The sequence below is a fragment of the Pyxicephalus adspersus genome, chromosome 6 (genome assembly GCF_032062135.1).
Source record: "Pyxicephalus adspersus chromosome 6, UCB_Pads_2.0, whole genome shotgun sequence".
Classification (NCBI taxonomy): domain Eukaryota; kingdom Metazoa; phylum Chordata; class Amphibia; order Anura; family Pyxicephalidae; genus Pyxicephalus; species Pyxicephalus adspersus.
The window spans coordinates 6055058-6076286 of NC_092863.1; the positions used below are offsets into that span (position 1 = coordinate 6055058).

At 39.0% G+C, this 21229-nt stretch overlaps 1 protein-coding gene and 1 long non-coding RNA gene across 3 annotated transcripts in view; one reads left to right on the forward strand and one right to left on the reverse strand.

Moving 5' to 3' along the window:
* LOC140332982 (uncharacterized) overlaps nucleotides 1-21229 on the forward strand; it is a 160160-nt gene that overhangs the window by 51764 nt on the left and 87167 nt on the right. For both annotated transcript variants that reach the window (XR_011921263.1, XR_011921262.1), the window contains one exon: nucleotides 3169-3220. This is a non-coding gene — a long non-coding RNA (uncharacterized lncRNA). The remainder of the gene's footprint in view (nucleotides 1-3168; nucleotides 3221-21229) is intronic.
* SRXN1 (sulfiredoxin 1) lies at nucleotides 11633-16061 on the reverse strand. The gene is made up of 3 exons (XM_072414299.1): nucleotides 15978-16061; nucleotides 15559-15852; nucleotides 11633-12323 (listed from the first exon to the last, which is right to left on the reverse strand). The coding sequence occupies exons 2-3, from the start codon at nucleotides 15817-15819 to the stop codon at nucleotides 12120-12122; spliced, it is 465 nt and encodes a 154-aa protein (XP_072270400.1). The 5' UTR covers nucleotides 15820-15852; nucleotides 15978-16061; the 3' UTR covers nucleotides 11633-12119.

Sequence of the window (21229 nt, forward strand, 5' to 3'; positions counted from 1 at the left end):
TTTGTTAAACCTCAGAGGGAAAGTATTTAATTAGAATGCAGTTTTTCACTGGGGTTAGACATTGATGCATGGCAGTGGGTTTTGCGGATACAGTTATCCTTGTATTAATAAATAAATTCACCTACAGGCGCATTGCAGCAAAATTGTTTATGCTTTTCAGATACTTATTTAATTTCATACTTGGAATCAGCATTTGGATTTTTTGGCTTTAGCTAATTTAGGTGCAATTCTGGGATTTACTTCTTCACAGTGAAGTGTCCTTGTTTTAGCTTTGCATGATAATGCATTTTGAAGAGCAAAGTGAATGCACAAATTAAAATAGCTGAAGGCACCAAATACTAAGCCATGTGCCAGCCATTTGTCACTTAAATACTGATGAACTACTAAATCCTGGGTCCTGGCCCATCTCCTCCGCCCTGTGTTTGGTCAGTGAGGCCATGACAATGATAGATTAGTATTGAGTCCTAACAGGGTGAAAATGCCAAATATCCAGTGACTAGGATTATGTGGCATTTGCCATCTAGAAGAAGGCAGTGATCACAATTATCCTTCGTTGCTTCTCAAATGTTTCTCTTTTAGCTCCAGTATAAATCTCTGTATAAATACATATCCTGTGTACATGCCACATTTGTTTATATTGCATATATTCCTCATTCTTCCGTTTAACTGTGATATAAAAGAATATTATTAATATTATTAAACACTATTTATATAGCCAATATAATATATACATTAAACAGAGATTGCAAATGACATCAGATAAAGTAATGACATTTTTTAGAAGATTTTTCTTGTTATATTTTATTTTCATATCATTGCAATACACATGACACATGGCAAGAGTGTGCTAAATATTCTTTCTTTAAGGCTTAAGAGGTGGTGTACAGGTAAAGTCGCACCTTTAATTGAAAACACCCCACTTATCTTTGCTTTGAGTTTGCATTAAAATCTATCTGTTGTCTGTTTCTGCAACCCCGATTGACCATCCTCATGACAATCCAGGCCAGGTATTTCCAACACTGACCTTAATTCAAATGGATAGAATGAAAGTTTCACAGAATCCTATGACAGGCCAGTTAGACCTGCATAGCATGTGAAGACCTAGCAGCAGCAAAGGTGCCTTTAATATTTATAATATGAGAAAAATAAAAATTGAAGCAAAGATAAAAACTGATTAAACTGAAATCGGATTGGTTGCTCATTGCTTTTCGTACCCCCTGAAATAGTTTATCAAAGGACTGCACTTAGTTTCATATAAATGTGCAAAGTACTTTAGTGAAACATGAAAAAATATAAAGGCTGCTGGCCTGCTGAGTTGCAGTAGACTTTAACCTGACATTCATCTTCTGCAGCCAGCTGACATCATATTCTCATTTGTCTGCTAGTATCCTTTGATGCAGCGGAGACGAGTAGCATATAACATCTAATGAAGTGATATCTGAGAGGACCACTTACCGAGAAAAGCATGGGGGTTAAGCTTTTGTACCGCAGCAGCACAAAAATGTATTTTCTGTCGTATGCCACTAAATCTAAAGAAAATGCTTTATATTAAACGTGGTTTGGTCGTCCAGTGGATGTTAGTGGTGGTCATAGGAAGTCATCTATGTGCATACAGCTATCTCCCAGAATATAGCTGATATCTCCTCATATATTCCAATAACTATTCCTGGAGATCTTAATGTAATTACTTATTTAAATTTTTTATCTCTATACAAGCCAAGTTTTCAAAAGATTTATTAAACCTCTAAATTTTACACAAGTTTAAAGTAGCAGTATCTGTAACTGTATCCAAGGGATTCAAGCAATGCAATAATTTAGAACTAGTGACAGTGATGATGATGAAGTCTTGGGGAATGCAGACAGCAAGACAAGATAATGGCTGCTCTCTGGGGTATAGAAATGGCGTTGGACAGGTGTGAGGAAGGAAATGTGATGAGGTCATGATGTCACTGAACCTCCCCCCAGGGAGCAGCAATTCAGGTAGTAGCCCACGTGTGACTGATTAATAATGAGTCATATGCTCATGGCCCCGGTCTGTTTGTTTCCCCCTCTGAGTATGGAAGTCCCCAAGTGACTTGTTTAAGTTATGGAAGACTTCCTAATGCAGTAACCCTAAGAAATATAAGTTGTTAAACCATATGTGTGTTAAAGGGAACCTGTCATAACAGCTTTAAAGTTTTACAACCAAGTTGGAGTATTGTCCCAGGAAAGACATAAAAGCAACATCATGCAGACATGTGCTTGCCTTGTAATAAGCACCACTACAGGATTTGGGCAGCACTCTGCGACACTTGAGAATGGTATCAAACACCGGTTCTCTTTTTAGAAAACTTGGGAGGAAAAAGTTCACTTACCTTAATCACCTACCCTTTGGCCCATTGCCATCCTATTCATTATTTGGCCTAGCCGTGTCACATGGAGGTGAAGAACAAATACCATGCACTGGTGCTATTCAGTAGGTGTACAGGGTGTGAGGGAAGGTGGATAGTGAATTGAATCTGTGGCTTTGTCCTGCATATGCAGTGCACGGATTTACTTTAGGGTTAAACTTCATATAAGCAGCTGCCAATGGAAAAAAAAATATTTATTGTTATTGAAGTCAGCTGTTGAAAATGAATTACTTATCAACAACAGGGTCTTAATCCCCACCTCCTAACCTGGGGACTGGAGATCCTGGAACAATCACATGGGATATGATTTTAGACTTTTTACATGTAACTGGCTCCTTTTATGATCCTGGTCAATGATTCACTAGGTATCAATGCTAGGATTGGAACAGCCAACTTGGAACATGCCAACCCTGGAACTTGCACTTTTTAAAACCAATTTAAAAAAAAAAAAAAAAATGTAGACCTTTCTTTTCCTCTCAAACTTCATAGGCTTTAACATATCACACCTTAGGACGAAGTTCAACCAGCTTGAAACATATTTTCATAATAAAAATACCTTCAATTCCCCTCCCACCATAAATAATTCAAAGTAAGTAATAAATCATTATTATCGTGTACATAGAATGTGTTTTATGTTAAACCAGATTTTGGTGTTCATCACCACATTATATAGTCATATGATAACTTTTCAGTTTTCTTAGAACTTTAAGGTGTCTTGTATATCAAACACGCTAGATTATTTCTTTTTTGAACTGATATTATGTTTATTATACCACAGGCAATCTTGGTCTCAATATCCCCTGAGGAAGCCAATGTGCAAAACGCGTCAGGTATGAGACCCTAAGTTATCTATCATTAATGTTTGATCAAAAAAATTGAATGGCCTTTATAATTGAGCTTCATTATCTAGATGTAAGAAGCTCAAATAGTACTACTGCTTACAACATTAACGGTACCTATGTGAATATAACCGTTATTGCACAGTATTTTTTGGTTTTATTTCTTGTGTATTGTTTGAAATATAGTAGTTAATGATCTTAACAGTACCAGTATGCCATAAAAGCCACATTCTTTCTCTCCCATTTATCTAATAATAATAATTATAATTCTTTAAAAAAAACTGTACAGGGAAAATCAACAGATTTTCATACCTGCAACCCTTCCCAGTTGGCCGTACCTTCCCCTTGCATTTTTAATATTTTATTTAATCTTGAGGGGGAGGAGAAAAAATATTCAGTTTATTTAGAATTTGATACACCCCCTTCCCCCAGCAGCAATTCACCCAGACCCCCAATGCTGCAACAGGAGGGAAATTGTGAATTCACATTGGAATTTTCTACATTTGCTGGCAACAACCAAAGGGAGTTGTGAGGAAGCAAAATGAGGACAATTTATGCCAGAATCACATTGGTGCCATGTGACTGAATACATTTTTGCTGAGGTTTTTTTTTTTTTTTTGGGGGGGGGGGTGTTAGGAGGGCTAAAAAATTAGTCATTGTTTAATTTGAAGTAATATTTTACATTAAAAAAATTATATTGATGATTTTAAATATCTTACAGAACATTGTTAGCATATACTTGTACAGTGCTTCTACTTCTCGCCTTTCTCTCTGCATTCACATAAATGGGAAAATTCTGCAGATAATGAAGCATAGTACTAATTTAACAATGCTTATTGGGCTGCAAGCAAAATGAGGCCAGTTCTGACCACAAAAGCTCAGCTCTGGGCCCTGTTCTTATTTGTTTTCAATGGGTAATACCAGGTGATTGGTAATACTAGGTGCACATGCAGAAAATAATTCTAGTGCAACTTTGTACCATAAATATTCACGGTCTTGCACAGCTAGCAGCTTTTCCAACTGGCTGCAGGCTACAGCAATACCTTTTCATTGACAGTCATCGGCCCTAATATCCGTGCTAATTTGGAAGCAATTACTGGCAGAGAAATGGCTGTTTTCGTCTCAATAAAGCTCTGAGATATTGAATGGCTGCCATGTGTTCAGGATTTACTGTACCCTTCCAAATTAAAATTGCATGCAGATCTCATTAATGTAAGGTGTGTGACCAGAGGAGATGGGAAAAACAGAATTTATTGTAACAGATAATCCTTGCTCACTTAATAGAATTAGCCTTTTCTGTGTGGGGTTTGGAGTTCATGAGCATTGCGAGGAAACTCTTCTGTAAGTTCCGCGTTGAAAATACATTGACGGCAGTCCAAACACTATTTTTTGATTACTTTTTAATCAGTAGAAAATAGATGACACTTAAGGGCTTTGTAGGATATAATAAACACCTGATGAAGGGGACTCTGTGTGGCCCACAATGTTTCTTATTTTATGGTGATGTACATATTTTTGGAGTATGGTAAACTTCACATGTGATGCTGAGCTGTGATTGAAAGAACTGATTTTAAGTGGATGAAAGAAGCAGACCAGGGACTGGGGAGAAAAAGACTAGATCAACTTTTTCTTTTAACTTTTTTAACATGGGGGAACTCTTAAAATAACTTTCAGGGAACCCTGCTATAATTATTATAGCTCACTGTATATTAGTGTGATGATCAGTGTGAAGAATTCCTCTTACATTCCTGGCCAGTGTGAGGAATGTCACCCTTACAGCCGAAAAGATCATTTTTGTCCTTTATACTGACCCGAGAGTCATACATTTCTTATTGCTCACGGAACCCCTAGCGCTCTCTGTATTAACCCTGGTTGAAAAACACTGCTCTAAACTGTTATCATGCAATATCTGTGTGTGACTCAAGGAACCCCTAGCAATCACTGGGGGAATTCTGTTAAAAAAAAATAGATAATTCTTGATGTCACTATCTGATTTGCCGCAGCTTTTCATGCACACTGTGGCACACTCACAGTATGTAGTCAACATAGAGTGAGCAATTTCAGTACAGGAAAAGAGCCTCTACAAGTAAGTTTTGGTAATAATGCAGAAGTAAAGAAAACAAAAAAAATCACACTGACCTTCAATCCTGCTGATCGGTCTATTCGTCAGGAAGTTTCTTCCATCGGGTCCCACGTCGTCCTGGTATCCGTCTTGTGCACAGAGCGGCCCGACATCTTCTCTCCTCTTCTTCCTGCAGATGCGGGATCGTGTGATCTCACTACGCATGCGTGAGAGCAGCAATTTTTTTTCTTTTGATGAAAGGACTCCTGCGCATGCCAGAGATGCTTGTGTATGTGCAGAAGGAGCAGCCAAGCGCCTCCCAGGATGCGTGACATAGGTATGCCGCGAGGCTCTGCGCTCACAGGATCGCCTAAGCAAACAAGAAAAAAAAAACACAAACTTTTTACTTTATATAAAAGGGTTGTCTGCCCTTTTATGTAAAGTATAAATTCTGAGTTTAGGTATGTTTAGGTATGCAAGTCAATTGGATCCTTGCTTTAGTGGCATGTACTTGTGCCTTTTTGGCTATATAGTTTTTTTCTGAACAAGACCTCCTACTTTTGCTAGTGCGGTATAGAATCTTATTCATTAAACAAGTTGCACTATATATATATATATATATATATATATATATATATATACAGTGCTCAACCCAGAATTTTTTTTAAGCCAGGTGGGAAGAAATTTTAGGTGGGTGGCAGCCTGTGTATTGTGACCAGACTCCTTGGTAACCACCCAAAAACAGCCGGGTGAGTGCAGAAAAGTGCCGGGTGGTGCACCCAGCTAAAAGTGCCTGGGGAGAACCCTGTATGTATATATATATATATATATATATATATATATATATATATATATATATCCTAGATTTGTAAGCTGTCCTCTCCTCCTCCTGTGTCACTGTCTGTATTCGTCTGTCATTTGCAACCCCTATTTAATGTACAGCGCTACGTAATATGTTGGCACTATATAAATACTGTTTATTAATAATAGTAATAATAATAAGAATAATAATAACATTTATATATTGTTCGATATAGGCAAATGCAGACACATCATTGCCAATTCTTTTCCATTTTCATACCTAAGGTGCCCTGTCATTTCCTATTGTGTTAATTATACAGGCTCCCTTTAAACAATCATCAGCGACCTCGGTTACTATAATCCATTGTTACATTTTGTTCCATCACATAATTGTTACCAGGTGTCTCTCCAGCTCCTGTTACCCAGCTAGAGGAAAGTGTTATTTTGTTAATGGTCCTGATGGTGTAAGGGATGATAGAACATCGCCATCTGCTGGAGGAATCATGTTAAAACCAGAGCTCATCTGTGTCTTTGTGTGAATGGGGGGTTGCCGGATTTAATTCATTCCTTACCTCGCTTGCACACAGCCGACTACTACTCTGCACACAGAAAAACAGACATTACCATAGCCTGTCTGGAAGATTTATCACAGTCCTGGCATGTACACCTGTCTTGTGTCTGCTTAATAATCTCTCTGGAGAATGCCAAATGAGCCCAGTCTATATTGCTGTAACCAGAACCAGGCGTAATGTAATAATGTAAACCACACAAAGCATTTCCTCCTTTATTCCAGACAGCACAGGCAAGGGCCTACTGTAAGGATCTATACAGGTCATGAAACTCCAGGGCCATATGCTTTCGTTTTGGTATTTTTATAAGTAATTAGTATATTACGCAAAGGCTAAAGCTACACATCAGACAGACACAAACATAAAAAAAGTTGCAATATTCAATAAAAAAAGAATTTTGTGAGTTTCCAAATGAAACTAAAATTAATGTATAGCCAACATTTTATTTTTTAAGTGTTCCTAAGGGAAGCTTCTGTCATTATTGTGATATCATTACTGTCTACGAGCCTCTAGGATTACTCACACCCTCAAATGTCCAGAATTTTTGTCATCAAAACAGGAGGTTAGAGGAAATTATTCAGTGCTAAATCTGGTGAAAACTACCAAACATTTAATGTTTACTTCACTTTGGAGATTTCCTTTGAGTTTGTATTACATCTACAGGACATGAAATAAAGGGAAATCTTCACAAAAGGGCCCAGGCAGACATAAAAGAGACATCCAGCATAGTATTTCCTTCTATATTCATGGCTAATAAAAGGTTTAAATGAGACTAGATACCTTTTTCATATTAGTTTTGACCTCTGCAAAGCAACAAACTGATTCATACAGGTTCTAAAAGTAATAAATCAGGCCCATAGACTATAGCCATTTTCAAAGTTTTTCAAGGCTCGAGGGGATACACTTTTAGCAGTGAAGCTGGGTGATCCAGCAAACTTGAAATGGATCTGGTCCAGGATTGAAAACGTTTGCTAACAAATTGCAAATGGCCATTCCAGGTTTGCTGGATCACCCAGCTTCACTGATGAAAGTGTATCATCTCCAGCAATGGAGAGCTTTAATTATTCAGGTTCATGAGTGAGCATTGTGATGACTTTCCCATTGTGGCTCCTACATTGTCTAGTCGGCAAACAAGGGGTATTTTTTAGATTTGGTCGGCTGTATTGTCGAACAAGAGTTCCTAAATCACAAAACTAGCTGCACTACTTATTTAATTCAGTTCTATTTAGACCTACCCATCTGCTTTAGTTTTTAGCTAGCAACTATTTTCCAAAACCATTGAAAAAATAAAAAAAATGGTTCCTTGTAATATTAATATCACTAAGGGTGTATAAACCATTTGTACCGAACACCCAGAGAAATAATTTGCTGCTTCAATGATTGGCTCACTGCTTTCACCAGCAATTTTTCTCCTGCATCATCAAATAGACTGATCATTATAGCAGACAGTTCCTCTCATATCAAAAGGAAACGGCTGCTAGAATGGTGAATCCACAGAACAAAATCAAGAATTAATCTACAGTATAATATGCTACAAACTTTGCAATGCAAATTACTGACCTTGGGAAAATAGAAATCAACCTAAATGAAATTCTAACCATTCCCCAGATTTCTCATGAAGGGTATTTTACTGTCCATTGGCCCAATAATATACAGGCATCATGGGGCAGCATGGTAGCTCAGTGGTTAGCACTCTGGCCTTTGTAGCACTAGGTCCCAGGTTCAAATCTCGGCCAGGACACTATCTGCATGGAGTTTGCAGTGGCTTTCCTCCAGTTTCCTCCCACATTCCAAAAACATGCATTTAGGTTCATTGGCTTCCCCCCAAAATTGACCAAAGACATATGGCTGAGGTAGGGACATAGATTGTGAACCCCCTTGAGGCACAGCTAGTGATATGAATATGGACTTTGCACAACGCTGCATAATATGTTGGCACTATATAAATACTTTATAATAATAATGATAAAGGGATCAATAAAACAAAGATTCCTGCCCTTTACCATGCTCTCCAATCTTTATTTCTATGTATATCTCTTTCTTCCTATATGTGCTGTCTTTGTTATTGTTCCCTGTGTAATCTATAGACTGAATATTTCAGAATATCTATGGGTAAAAATGAAAAGTTTAAAAGGCAAGTTGACATTAAACTTTACTATATAAAATGTAGGGTTGCTGCATCAAACAGAACGGTGTTACCCAGAGTTGCAGCTTTATTTTCCAGATGAATTAGCCAGCAATAATTACAATAAATGATGCTAGAAATTCTGGAGGACATCAAGCAGTTAATTAAATCGGAATTAATTATGTTGCAGTTTTTTCAAATCTAAATAAAATAGGGGTTACAGCCATGTTTTCCAGATCATCTGCTGCATATTTTGAAATCTTTTAGATGAGTGAGATAAGAAAATCCAGCTCTTTAATGAACCATTGACTTAGAAAGGTGGTTGAATGGGCATGCAAAATCCAACTGCCTGGATACTTAATTATAAAGTGGTATGGAGGCGTAAATAGGGTTGGTTGGACACCTCCATCTCCAGGGAATTCCTCATTTTGAATCTTTTCACCTTGAGACTTGGTGGTTATGGGTATTTTCTGGCTTGTAAAAAAATGTCCATAGAAATGATTTCCTAATTCTTCCAAAATTACCCATATCAGGTCCAATGCCTATGGATAGCTTAATCTTCAAGAAGCATTTTATTCAGTTTCATTTGTGTTTATGAGAACACATATGTCTTTCTCTGGAACCTGCAGAATAATGCATCCGCTATAGTTATCTTGCATGTCTAGGTCAGAGGCCTTGAGCTGAGCTATGACTGCAGTAAGAATCGGGAACATTAGAATTGCCAAGATCTCTGGTGAGTGCTGTTCCTAAAATAGAATGTTCACTCTGTGTGTAGCCATGTTGAATAATCCCCTAAAGCACCCATGCAGAGAGTACGATTGAGTATAAGAACTCCAAACAACTCTATGCAGCGCTCTGCTATATTTAGAGATTTAAATAAAGAACATCATAATGGTTACTTTTCACCTACGTAATACTTGAGAAAGGTAGCACATAATTTAACAGTAAGAACCGTTATTGCTTTGTCTCATTCAGCTCACAACACTGTTAAGTTGTATTGTGTGTAACACAATGGCAAACAGTCTCAGTCCACCAACTGTTCATTGTGCACTTACCAAGCTCATTTCAGATGTAAAATTATTTTAAAGTTATTTATTTAAAATGTATTGACCTATGACTTGAATTTCCCCATAACTGAACGTGTTCTTACAATACAGTAAAAGGTAAAATAATGCTGCATCATTTTGTAAACTGAAATAGCTGTACACATATGCAACTAATTTGTATTGCTGCATCCTGTGTGACACCTTTGTTCCATGAATGTTGCAGGAACACATCGGGAGAGGCAAGTAACAGGTATTCTCAACACTATTTTCTCTCTAGTTTCTGACCAGCGCCAAGCTGGCATAGTCCTCTCTCTTCTGGCAAATACATTTATTCCAGTTAAATCAGCATTTCTCGACCTTTTTTATATGAGGGAACCCTTAAAATAACTTTCAGGTTTTAGGGATCCCATGCTGACCACACTGATGTTTAAGCTACAAATGAATGTTGTTTTACCCGTACTCATTCTTATGATGCCATGGTGACCCATGATGTCCTGCACTCGCAAGATTTCTGGGTTGAATGATGTTCAATGTTATTCAGCTTGGAAGGATGAGAATATATATATTTTAAAGGGCAATGAATGCATGTTACAGCAACAGAGAGGAGCTTAGCATTGTAACAAGACCTGTAAAACTTGTTTTCAATACTTTTCAGGATCATAAATGTCTGACGGCTATCCCATCATGGATGTCTGACAGGTTCCTTTTTAATGTACAGCGCTACATAATATGTTGGTGCTATTTAAATTCTGTTTATTAATATTATTATTAATAATAACTTTGATAAAACAGAACTCATTCTCCCCCCCACACACACACAATCCATATCCAACTGAAAATAACACTGTTATTCGGCCCTCCCCTCAGGCATGTTGTCTTGGGGTCACCTTTGATTCTGCCCTCTCTTTAGAACATTTCCAGGTCCGGTCATTTTCACCTATGCAACATCTCCTACCTGTCCCCAGAGACCACCAAACTCCTTGTACACACTCCTATCATTTCTCTTCTTGACTACTGTAACCTCCTCCTCTCCAGTGGATATTCCACTAACCCGACTCTCTACTCTACAATTTATTATGAATGCTGCAGCCAGACTCATCCATCCTTCCCACCTGCCTACCCCATACACAGCCTTCTCACCTACCTACCCCATACACAGCCCACCTACCTACCCCATACACAGCCTTCCCACCTACCTACCCCATACACATCCCACCCACCTACCTACCCCATACACAGCCTTCTCACCACTCCTATTCTGCTGCATCTCTTGCTGCATCATGTAGTTCTCTTCACTGGCTTCTATTTCACCTGAGAATCACATTCAAGCTCCTGTGCTTTGCCTCCAAATTCCTCTACAGTTCTTGTCCCACTTACCTTACTGATCTGATAAAAAAAATACCACCCTAGCCTCTCTTTGCTCCTCCAATGACCCATTAATGAATTCCTTACTCATAACCTCGTCACATGCACAGGCTCCAAGACTTTTTTAGAGCAGCCCCAACTCCCCTCTCCCCTCCTATTGTGTGATATGTCCCCCACTTGTTAGATCGTAAGCTCTTTGGAGCAGGGTCCTCTCCTCCTGGTATATTGTTTGTATCTGTCTGTAATTTGCAACCTCTATTTAATGTACAGCGCTGCGTAATATGTTGGTGCTATATACATACAGTTTATTAACCATAGTAATAATTTAAAAATGATACATTTACCTGCACTTGGGTTTTTATTAAAGTCCCAGTTGGCCATTTAATTTAGTACTGACCACATTGATTTCTGTAAGAATAATCACACAATCAGTACTTAATTTTTGGAGCTGTTTTATAAGTTAAATTATGTATAATGTGTAAATAATGTTCAAATACAATTAGTCATTTATATTACAATCTGCATAATTAAAAAACATCCACTGCATTTTACAACAGCTTTAAAAATACATCTTCTGTAATCAGACAGTTCTACTTTGTAATACATCAGGGCTTTCCATTGCTCAAGATATTTATGGTAGTTTAAGGACATTCACATGAAAATGAGAAATGTTTTTGCTTGCTAGTCACTCTGTCAAGTTTTATTTTACATTTCAGGATTGTACCTGATAGCTGTGGGTTATCACATACAGGTGTTGTTATAACCAATGGTGGTTAATGGGGGCCTAACAGTGAAATCCATGAAAGGTTTTGAGAGTTGTGCGTTAGGCTCAGGAATTTCTGTTCATTGTGCAAGTTCCAGAACATTTACAGTCCTAGAGATTAAAAGATCATTTTCTCCGCACGTTAAGTCTGTAGCTGAGCTATTGCAGGTCTGGTGTGCTGGAACCCAGGTATGTACGTAGATCAGTAATAGAAGACTGGATGATCTTTGCTGCTATGGTTTCTTTGTTAAGCCTCTGGTGTGCTGCATAACGATGACATCCTCCAAATGAGTAAAAGTAGTCACCCCCATTCCGACCTTTAATCCATAGAACGTCAACAGGTGGCACCTGGTCTGCATCCTCCTGTGATGAAATAAGTCATACAATATTTTTGAGATTACCACAACAAATACATACTTTAAATGCATATATAAAATGTCAAAATGTGATTTACAAAACTAGGTACACTGCCTAATTACTACTACTATCACTGGTCATGGTTGCAAGTTGCTGTCATGTGCTTGTTCATGGGTTTATAAATTAGAATCATTAGACTGCTAAGGTTTAAGCTGTAACTTCAGTCCTGTACGCCCCCTTTATAAAGTCTCCCTCTGTTTTTCCATTCCTAAGATTTACTTAGCCCTTTAGACTGCACAGCTAGCCTGCAGATCTGACAGTCCCAGTCGTTGTACAGCAACGAAAAGTTAGCAGACGGGTGAAATTTATGTCACCTCCTATATTCTCCTAGATTGTAAGCTCTTCTGGACAGAGTCCTTTCCTCCTGTGTCACTGTCTGTACCTGTCTGTCATTTGCAACCCCTATTTAATGTACAGCACTGCTTAATATGTTGGCGCTATATAAATCCTGTTTAATTTTAATAATAATAATAATAATATACATGTCCCTTGGTAGCATATTAACATTACAGCACAACTCATCATCTCCTTCCTTCTCCCTATCCTAGTGAGGGCCCTGCTATACAACTGTAAATTCCCAAATTTAAGTCAGGTTTCATTGGCTAACTTATGGGCTTCTGAAGAACTTTTAAACATAGCTGGACTACGTGTAAACACCCAAGTTTACTGCATTGGGAAGGAACTGTTGGTTTAGAGCAGAGGTACTTTAACTGGGAAGGGGTTGGGGTATCCATACCCTTTGAAAGTGTTGAACCAAAATAGGGGGCATTGGGCTGAATAGCAAATAAAATGAAACAAGATTTTTCTATATTTTTACTTCTAGTGAAAAAGGACCAGCGATGATGAATTTGGTAGTTTGGCAGAAGAGGTATGGGGGACATATTAGGCAATCTATTGGAGATTTTTATATTGTAAAACCTTTAAAATAGACCTTGCATTAATTTGCAAGTTCCTTCAATTATATATTGCTCCCTCTCCCCTTCTAAAAACCGCCTAGAAAAAAATTTAAAACCCCCATCTGTAATGCCCATACAGGGGAGATGTTACAGTGAGATTCCTAAAAAATCCTGAAAAAGTCAAAAACTGGAACCTCTTCTTGCAAATTTGGGATACCAGGACCAGTTCATAGTAATTGTGATGGCACCCCTTGCAATATGTAAGTTGGGTGTAAAAAAAAGTGTTTTGTTTTATTTTTTTTCACTTTTTTAGCATGTATTGTAATCCATCCCTTTATTGCAGTATTTTAAATGTTTATTTTTTTCCTTTCCATGAACAATTTTTTATCGATTTGCAATATTGCTCTAAATTTGGTCTCCTGTACACCGTCTCCTGTACTATGTCTGCAGTCTCTGACCGTCTCCTGTACCATGTCTGCAGTCTCTGACCGTCTCCTGTACCATGTCTGCAGTCTCTGACCGTCTCCTGTACCATGTCTGCAGTCTCTGACCATCTCCTGTACTATGTCTGCAGTCTCTGACCGTCTCCTGTACAATGTCTGCAGTCTCTGCAGTTTATGACGGCTCTTTAATGCTCACCTGTGCCTGCAGGGGGAGCCACCCTCACCCCCTGGTTGGGTTTATTATTCCTGTAGGGGGAGCCCCGTCACCCCCCGGTTGGGTTTATTATTCCTGTAGGGGGAGCCCCCTCACCCCCCCGGTTGGGTTTATTATTCCTGTAGGGGGAGCCTGCTCATCTCCTGGTTGGGTTTATTATTCCTGTAGGGGGAGCCTGCTCACCTCCTGGTTGTGAGAGTATCTATAGTCTGTACTGGCCTAGCGCCTCTGCCTCCCCTCCCTACATAATATTTTATGTATCAGTTAGGGAAGAAGCAAAAGGGAATACTATAGAACAGCCCTTTTCAACATTTTTACTCCCAAGAAACCATTGATATCATTTTCAGGTCTTCAGGAACCCCTGCTAAAACCAATTTTTTTCTGATTTTTGGGGGGTTCTTGGGATACCCCATGGTAAACCAAACATTTGGGTGGGGGTGATAGGGGAAAAAACTTAAAAACAAGGTCCAGTTGGAAGAATGTTTACCCTTTAAGCTTGGGCAAGAATATAACCCTTATAAACAACTGATAAAAGATGTGTCATTCAGTTGGCTCTACCAAGTGGTGTTGGCACCAGGACTAGGCAGGCATCATCAAATGCAAAGTCAATCATTGACAGTTCAGGGAAACCTCTGGGGAATGGTTGCTATAGTTGTGTAACACTTTAGACCTGATTTATTAAAGCTCTCCAAGATTAGTGAAGATATACTGATCCAGCAAACTTGGAATGGATTTGCTTAATTTGCTAATAGTTGGCAGATATTTTCTGTCCTGAACCAGATCCAGGTTTGTAGGGTTTCCAATAGTCTATCTTCTCCAGTCTTAGAGAACTTTAATAAATCAGGCCTTTTGAGTCTGCTCAGGCTGGTAACATCACATCCAATATGGCAGCACCCAGCAAAAGTCTCATGGCTTTTGGATGTCTACACAAGTGAGGACTGATGGGTAAATAACATGCACAAAAAATTTAAAGCTTACCTATACTCAGAATATTAACTTTACATAAAAGGGTACCCTTTTATGTAGGGTAAAAATTCTGTTTTCGAGAATGAATGGGAGCGCAAAGCCTCCCGGGATACCTACGTCTCGCATCCCAGGAGGCTCTTGGGCGCTCCTTATGGGCATGCCTGAGCATCTAGGGAATTGCCCAAAGAGAAAAACTTGTCGATCTCACGCATGCGCAGTGAGATCGGCAAATTTTTTTTTTCATCCTACGTCACTTGATCTTGCGCCTGGATCGAGTGACGTAGGATGAAGAGCCCAGAAGAGAAGACAAAGATGGCAGTGTCAGACAGATGCTAAGACGACACAGGGACCCGATGAAGGACACCCCCGGAGCGATCAGACTGCCCTGCAGGATTGAAAGTAATTTTTTTTTTTTTTTTGAGAATCGTTCTTTTTTAAATATACATAGTGTTATGAAAAGATGAAAAAAAAAATATAATAAAAATAATATATATATATATATATATATATATATATATACAAGATGTGAAAATAATTGATCTCTTTAGGGTCAACTGGTTTAGCAGCTACAAGTTTTAACAGTAAGTTGTTAATAGTTAGTAGTCTGTATTATGAGTCAGGATAGGATATAGAGGATAAAGAGAATAAAAACTATTATTTACCTGCAGGGTGTCCATGAGACTCTGCACCTTGCTCTCATCCAGTTCTGATGGGATGGGCCGGATCAGCACCCTCATGGGAATATTGTGCACAGCAGAGATATTACCTGAATGTATACTTCTGCTGTCCTGCGTGCTATCCCCTGTCATCATTCTGCGAGCCAGGCCCATGCTCTGTAAACACAAAGTGCTGGTCCAGATCAGTTTGTGTCTGAGCTGTCTGTGATACATGTGTACAATCTTCTGGGCTGCCCCACATTTCATCAGGAATCTACCATTCTCTTCTAAACAGTGCAACTAAACAGCAGAAATAAAATTACATTAAAAAATATTTATCAGGAGTTTTTTTTTTTTTTTTATAATTGACTATGACTGCTACATGGTAAACGGGGGTTTTTACAGCTTTGTTATGTTTCACGTACCCTTTGTTCGCTTGTTAATGGTTTCGTCCAGCAGCTCAGTCAGAGTGATTCAGCAAAGCAATGTCCGGAATCCTAAGCTCAGAGTCAGAGCTGACACAGTGACTTGCTGCAGTTTACACAATCCCATGGTGCTTCCTCCTTCCACATGATGGTGTGTGTACACTTCTAACTGCATACATTTGGCAGAATGCCACATACATGACTGTACACTCATGGAATGGTTTATATAAAGAGCTATAAATGTGCCTTTGCAACATGGGGACCACCATATACAGCATTTTTTTATGAGCAATCTTTTTCTTTCTAAAGAAATATTAGTTATTTTTAATCATAGTTTCTTAACCAAGACTTTTTCTCTACTTCTAGAGCTTTGTCTCGTCAGCTGTAGCTATTCTGCGCAGTTACATCGTTAGTCTGGTTGGAAAAAGACACAAGTCCATCAAGTTCAACCACTAGAGAAGTAAACATATCCCAGAAATATAACCCTAGAAGACATAATTGGTCCAGAGAAAGGCAAAAAAAAACCCAGGTACAATTTGCTTCAACGGGGGAAAAAGATCCTTCCTGATTCTATAAGGCAATCGGATGTTCCCTGGATTACCAGTCTATTTTATCTTTACTTTAAAGCCTTAATACCCAGTTATATTCTGTGCTTCTAGAAATCATCCAGCTTTTTCTTTTCTATAGTAGTTGCTGAAACTACTTCCTGAGACAGCCGATTCCACATTTTCACAGACCTTACAGTGAAGAATCCCTTCCTTTTCTGGAGCTTAAACTTCTTTTCCTCCAGACACAAAGAGCGCCCTCTTCTTTGTAATGATCTCAAAGTGAATAATGGGGAAGAGAGTTCTCTATATGGACCATTTATATATTTATACAGGGTGATCATATCCCCCCTTATATGTCTCTTCTCAAGGAAGAATAGATTCAGTTCAGCTAATCTCTCCTCGTAGCCGAGCTCCTCCATTCCTCTTATTAGTTTAGTTGCCCTTCTCTGCACCCTCTCCAATTCCACAATGTCCTTTTTGTGAACTGGTGACCAAAACTGGACTGTATATTCCAGATGTGGTGTGACCAATGCTTTGTATAGGGGCAGGATTATGTCTCCATCTCTGCAGTTTATTCCTCTTTTAATACAAGTACATTCTCAGCAGTTATCCTGAGCTTTGTTTTTGGACCACTGTATCTGGACCCTGCTAAATTTAATCTGTGAAAATACCCTAGACATGACAGGCACTTGTTTTTTTCCAGACTCATTTTTGCCCTAAAGTTGTCTGCAAAATCCTTTTCATATCCAGAGCTGTTGACATTGCTTTAACGTTTGCTTTTCTTCTGGGTGCCTTTATTCCCTGCTCCACATATGCCTCAGCTCCACACTTTCTTTCCCATTCTAATTCTCTCTGCCGTTCCCACCTGAAGGGACTTTGGTTACCCCCTTTTTTTAAAGACCCTCACCTGCTACCAGCTGACCGGGATTTATGAGTGCCTGAGGCCCTGTCCATATAAATCATACCCTTCCATCATATTGGCTTAACGCCACATGATCCCAACATGTCTGATTTGCCTTCAACTTGCATTCTACTAATGGTACTGGGGCTGCTTGGCTTTTAATGGTACCCATATATGGAGCCTGGAATTATTATTAATAATAATAATAATAATAATAAACAGGATTTATATAAGGCCAACATATTACGCAGCGCTATACATTAAATGTGGGTTGCAAATGACAGACGAATACAGACAGTGACACAGGAGGAGAGGACCCTGCCCTGGAGAGCTTACAATCTAGGAGGTGGGGGAAGTATCACTCAATAGGAGGGGGGATATGTAGTGGTGGGAAGTAGTGACCGTTTCAAAAGACAGAAGTTGGGTAGGCAAGTTTGAAAAAATGGGTTCTGAGTGCTCTTTTAAATAAGCAAGAAGTAAGAGCAATCCGAACAGGATGAGGAAGACCATTCCAGAGAATCGGGGCAGCTCTAGTAAAGTCTTGGGGCCATGCATGTAATGAGGTTATGAGTGAGGAAGTCATTAGTAGGTCATTGGAGGAGAGAAGAGAGCAGCCGGGGGAGTATTTTTCTATCAGGTCACAATGGTAAGTGGGACAAGAACTGTGGAGGGATTTGAAGACAAAGCACAGGAGCTTGAATTTGATTCTAAGGTGAAATGGAATCCAGTGAAGAGAACTACAAAGAGAGGCAACAGAAGAGGAGCGGAGGGAAGGATGGATGAGTCTGGCTGCAGCATTCATAATAGATTGTAGAGGGAAGAGTCGGGTTAGTGGAATACCAGAGAGGAGGAGGTTACAGTAGTCCTGACGAGAGATAAGAGCGTGTACAAGGAGTTTGGTGGTCTCTGGGGACAGGTAGGGGTGGATTTCGGAGATTCTCTGACCTTGGAGTCTGTTTGACTCCGTAGTGTGTTGCAGGCCCTTTTTCCCTCCCAGCTGACATTTTTGCTGTGGTCATGCAAGATTTAACTTAAATTATCTAAGTGCTTTCTCTGATTGCTGAGACCACAAGCGAACTCCCTGTCTGTAGAGACCTTGATTGATGAGGTTGCAGTTTACTGCTTAGAAGTTTTAGTCTACTGCTAATATTATCAAATTTAGGGAGACCATCTTATTCATATAGTGCACTTTACTCTAAAACTAGGGGATCAGCCTGTTACTTCTACCAACTCCTAAGGCTGCAAAAAATTTCTTGCGCCCGATTTACCAATTATTTCTCTGGGGAAATTGGAAGCTTCTCAAAAAGCTGTTATCTCCTAATAAACACTTATTATTATATCTGTTTAGTGCAGAAAAGGTCTTTTCCCACTGTGAATCTGGTATTGCTCTGAATGATCTTAGCTCTTTTCTAGAGTTCCCTTCTTGCTGGTGGGATAATTCTGGTTGTGAATTTACTGAATCAAAACTTGCTTGACTTATCTTAATCTCTTAAAAAAGATTCTTCCTGTATCACCTCACAGTTTTCCAGACCTCAAGCTATGATCAAGGTATTATTGCTCCACTTCCTGTGTTTCCCTGCTAGACAACTTTGACCATTTAGATGTGCATGATTTGAACAGATCTTGAAATCCTTGCTCGAACCAACTGATCATTTGAAATATCTGGATCTTTTTTGAACACAACTTAGGCCAGTCCTTCAACAGGAAAATATTTAGAGAGTGCAGAACTATCTAGTCCAGTGCTTCTCAGCCAGGGTTCCTCCAGAAGTTGCTAGTGGTTCCCTGAGCAATGAGCAGTTTGTGACTCTCTGGTCAGTTTACCAGATACCCATGATCTTTTTATCTATCTGTAAGGATGGAAGCCTTATCACTGACCAGCAACGTAGCAACCATTTTTTGTACTGTGAATAGGAGTTATAGCAAGGGTTCCCTCAGGACTTCAAAGTTATTTCAAGAGGTCCCTCCATATTGAAACAGTTGAGAAACACTGCTGTATTATCGTATTTTTTGCAAAAGAGACCTAGTTCTGATGATAATTTTTTCAGGCATTCCCATTTGCCTAGTTTCACTCTAAACTTCTCCAATTCAAGACTCTACTCTTTTGGGAAAAGTTGAGTTGGTCTAAGATGGATTGATTTATCATTGTTCCTGGCTCAGGAATTCATTTCTGGAGTCAGACAATTTCCTTCCTTCCTGTTTTTGCAGCATTCTATCCTATGAAAGTACCTACAGGGTGCTTTGCATCAATCAGTTTATATATTAGAGCACCCCGCCATATGCAGACCACCATGATTATTATTCACATGTGATGCTAAGCTTCTACGATTACAAAAACTGAAGTCCAAGGAATGATAGGGGTAGAAAAGGTTACATGATGCAGGATGTCCATCAGACAGAAAAGAATGTGGGCTCTATTTGATTGTTGACGCTTCTGATGCACACAGTGAGTTGCTGAAGCTGATTGTCCTCTGTAAAATCAAAGTAAGCATTTTACAACAAAGGAGGCTGTACATCTGTGCAAGGCTGAGTTTATTTTTTCTTTGAAACTAGCAGCCTGACTTAACTGACTCCTGGGCTAAACCCCGACACACACCATTATCCTGCAAGTAAACTACATTGGTAGCCAAAAAGGCAAATTTTACTGAATATGGTATGGCAGAAAATTCACTTGATCTGCAAATATTTGTCATGTGACCCAGATGATGAATAGAAGCCAAAATTACATTTTATGGCCAAGTGTTTGTGAACACCTGACTGTCATCCCTACTATATTGCTGATAATATGTGGACACAAGGGGTATGGCTAGTTCTGCAGAACATCAGGACGAAGATTCTGTCACTTTATCAAACATACAATTGCATCTGACATATCTACAGTGCAGGCACATGAACATATCTGAAGTAGCTTAAAAAAAAAACACTATTGCTAATACTAGTCTGTTCTGATTGGGCCGTTTTTGGGCAGGAAGTTGCTTTTTCCATATTGTCCCTATCTTTCTCCTGTAGCCATGATTGTCTCGGAGAATGTGATCAGTAACCTGGTCACTGCAGGGAAAAGCTTATTCAGATTTTTTCCCTGTCAGGTCAGAACCTTAAATTTGCACTAAGAGAGAAGTAGTGAGGTCCAACATTGTGAAGTACTACTAGACAACAAATATGACTGCCCTTGTGTTCATATACACTGTATGGTCAAAAATTGGTGGACACCTGGACAATATCATATGTGCCCATTTGGGTAAAATTGCATTTGTGAGGTGCAAGAAGACCTGGCTCATAATCCGTATTCCCATTCGACCCAAAGACATCTAATAGAGGTGAGAGATCTGTGCAATGCAAGCCACTCCTTGTCTCCACCAGACTCATTAAACAAAGTCCTTGTGGAGCTGGCTTTGTGCACAATAATGCTGGAACAGAAAAGAGCCTTCTCCAAGCTGTTTCCATAAGATTTGAAGTGCACAATTATTTAAAATGTCTTTGTAGCATGTACCCCTCATAGGAAATTCCTCAACTCATTCATATGAAGGAAAGATCAAAAGAATGTAGTTCCTTTATGATGACATTTTAAATCAACTTATCTGAAATAGTTTATTTTACTCATTTATATAGTGCAAGGAAATGCCATGTTATCCTTCATGTATGGACCTAACAGTAAAGGATCTTATACATTTTTTGCAGAGCGTGTCTTTTTTTAGACGGCATTGTATTCACGGCATGACTGTTTGATTAATATATGTTCCCCCTATCCGGTTTGTTGTTGACATCCAATGTTTTAGGTCAGCAGACTGTTGGCTGACCTGCAGTGA

What these genes read in the sequence shown, in the direction of transcription:
- SRXN1 (XM_072414299.1), bottom strand. Translation starts at nt 15,819, where the DNA reads ATGAAATGTGGGGCAGCCCAGAAGATTGTACACATGTATCACAGACAG. An exon ending in GTCTCATGGACACCCTGCAG is followed by an intron (nt 12,324 to 15,558) that starts GTAAATAATAGT and finishes ATTTCATCACAG; the next exon opens with GAGGATGCAGACCAGGTGCC.